This window comes from Gavialis gangeticus, unplaced genomic scaffold, assembly GCF_001723915.1.
Source record: "Gavialis gangeticus isolate Ggan-Ray unplaced genomic scaffold, GavGan_comp1, whole genome shotgun sequence".
Lineage (NCBI taxonomy): Eukaryota > Metazoa > Chordata > Crocodylia > Gavialidae > Gavialis > Gavialis gangeticus.
The window spans coordinates 48748173-48750290 of record NW_017729000.1 but is presented as its reverse complement, the minus strand read 5'-3'; the positions used below and the strand labels follow the sequence as shown (position 1 = coordinate 48750290).

Genomic DNA, 2118 nt, shown 5'->3' with positions numbered 1-2118 from the left:
AGGTTCAGGTCCCGTAGCCTCCCCTCGTAGGGCCTGCCTTGCTGCCCCCTGATCATACAAGTGGCCCTCCTCTGCACCCTCTCGATGCTGGCCACATCCCTCCTGAAGTGTGTTGCCTAGAACTGGACACACTACTCCAACTGTGGCCTGACCAGTGTCGCATAGAGGGGGAGAATCACCTTGGACCTGTTTGTGATGCATCTGTGGATGTATGACAAGGTGCAGTCAGCCTTCCTGACTCTGTCCTCGCATTGGCAGCCCATGTTCATCTTGGAATCAATAATGACTCCAAGATCCTTTTCTGCCTCTGCACTGACGAGAAGGGAGTTCCCCAGCTTGTAGGTATGCTGCTGGTTCTTCCTTCCCACGTGCAATATCTTGCACTTGTCAGTATTGAAACCCATCCTGTTCTCATCCACGCATCCCTGTAACCTGTCCAGATCTAGTTGCAGCCTGTCCCTCTCCTCTAGCATGCCCACTTCTCCCCACATCTTAGTGTTATCTGTGAATTTGAACAAGGTGCTTTTCACCCCCTCGTCCAAGTCACTGATGAAGATGTTGAACAGTGTGATCTAAGCCAAAATTCACTTTTTTTCATAGAAGCTGTATGGTTGCTCCAGCATTCCCTATAGACATTGTTCCTTGTCTCTTCCTACTCTCTTGACCCCCTTCCCTGCACTCATCTGGCCCTAGCTTCCTTCCTTTCCCTCCATGCAACTTCCTATTCTTAGGGGAAGAGCCATTGTTGTACTGATACTAAATAGGTCCTCCATGTAGGACCTCTGTCTCTCTCTGATTCTCCATCTCTGCTCAAATTGCACACCAAGGTATCTTTATTCCATGAAGTGTCTACCCTTAGTATAGAGTAGATGTCCATAGATTCCATAGATGTCTACCCATCCAATTATCTATTTAATCTAGTTTGTATCGGAGCTAAATCATCAAAAGCCACAAAGACCCAGCAGAGGAGCTGTGTTTTTTCAGCATTATTGTTAGTGAGATTAATTGGGAAGTGGTCACACAAGCCCTGATTTCCCTTCCCAGAAGAATATTTTACAGTATTTTACATTAGCCTGAGACTTGCTGTAAAGTTATGTTGTACTGGCCTGGCAGTTGCCTACACAGCGATAAGTCTGGGTGGCTGCAGGCTTTGGGAGATGCTCTCCAGTTTCCATCCTTAACCCTTTGTTCTCAGGTGCCCTTTGCTCGTTATTTGGCCATGAACAAAATCACCAACATTAAACGCTACCACATTGCTAAAGTTTACAGGAGGGATAACCCAGTCATGACGAGGGGCCGCTACCGGGAGTTCTACCAGTGTGTGAGTAGCCATGGCTAGAGGAGCAGGGGGTTTGAGCCAGTCTTCAGTCTAGGAATGAGGGGCTGTGTGTGAGTCTGGGATCCTGATCCTTCAATGAACTGCAGGAGAGAGAAGGGAGGAAGAGAGCTCCATTTATGTCTGGGTATGTTATGTTAAAATGTCAGGCAGTAAAAGGACATGTTAATGAAACCCTTGTGTTATTGTTATAATGTTAAACAGTTAAGCCTGGTTGGAGGTGTATATCAAGTTATTGTTGGTTTACACCCATTCCAATTCCCATTAGAAATTTCTTAATTTTCTATTGGAAGCTTATCTCAGTGGGAAGAATGTGGTTATCCAGTGTATCAGTTTCTCCTCATTCCTTGTAGAAGCCAAGAGGACTTTTTTTTTTCCTCCCTGTGAATACATTATTTGGCTTTTGGGTTGGTTTGTTTGTTTGTTCGTTTGTTTTGGGAGGGAGCTTTTCTTTAAAGCATTGGACATTGGCTGTGTATAGAGACAGAAGTTTGGCTGAACTGTGTTGGTTTTCCTGATGGTACTTAGAAAATTTGCAGTCTTTGTGGTCCTTCTAGAGCCGTGATTCCAGATAGTATGTACTAGGGTGTTTTTTCAAATTTTTCTAGGCTTTTTTTTTTTTTTGTTAACTCCCCCATAAACCAGTTATGTAACAGGCTGAGTGAGAGAACTTGGAGCTGAGGCCTCTGCACTGAAGGCTTGACGTCCCAAGTGTGGGATGGGCAAATTACATCGGAGATGTCCTAGCTGGGTAGTAGTGCCTGGATTCTCTCTGCTTTTCC

The 2118-nt window shown here is 45.3% G+C and overlaps 1 protein-coding gene across 1 annotated transcript in view; it reads left to right on the top strand.

The window, feature by feature from the left end:
* Nucleotides 1-2118, top strand: part of LOC109290204 (histidine--tRNA ligase, cytoplasmic-like) — a 16073-nt gene that overhangs the window by 3857 nt on the left and 10098 nt on the right. Inside the window, exon 5 of the mRNA XM_019506613.1 lies at nucleotides 1196-1321. Within this exon, the coding sequence (XP_019362158.1) occupies nucleotides 1196-1321 (126 nt within the window). The remainder of the gene's footprint in view (nucleotides 1-1195; nucleotides 1322-2118) is intronic.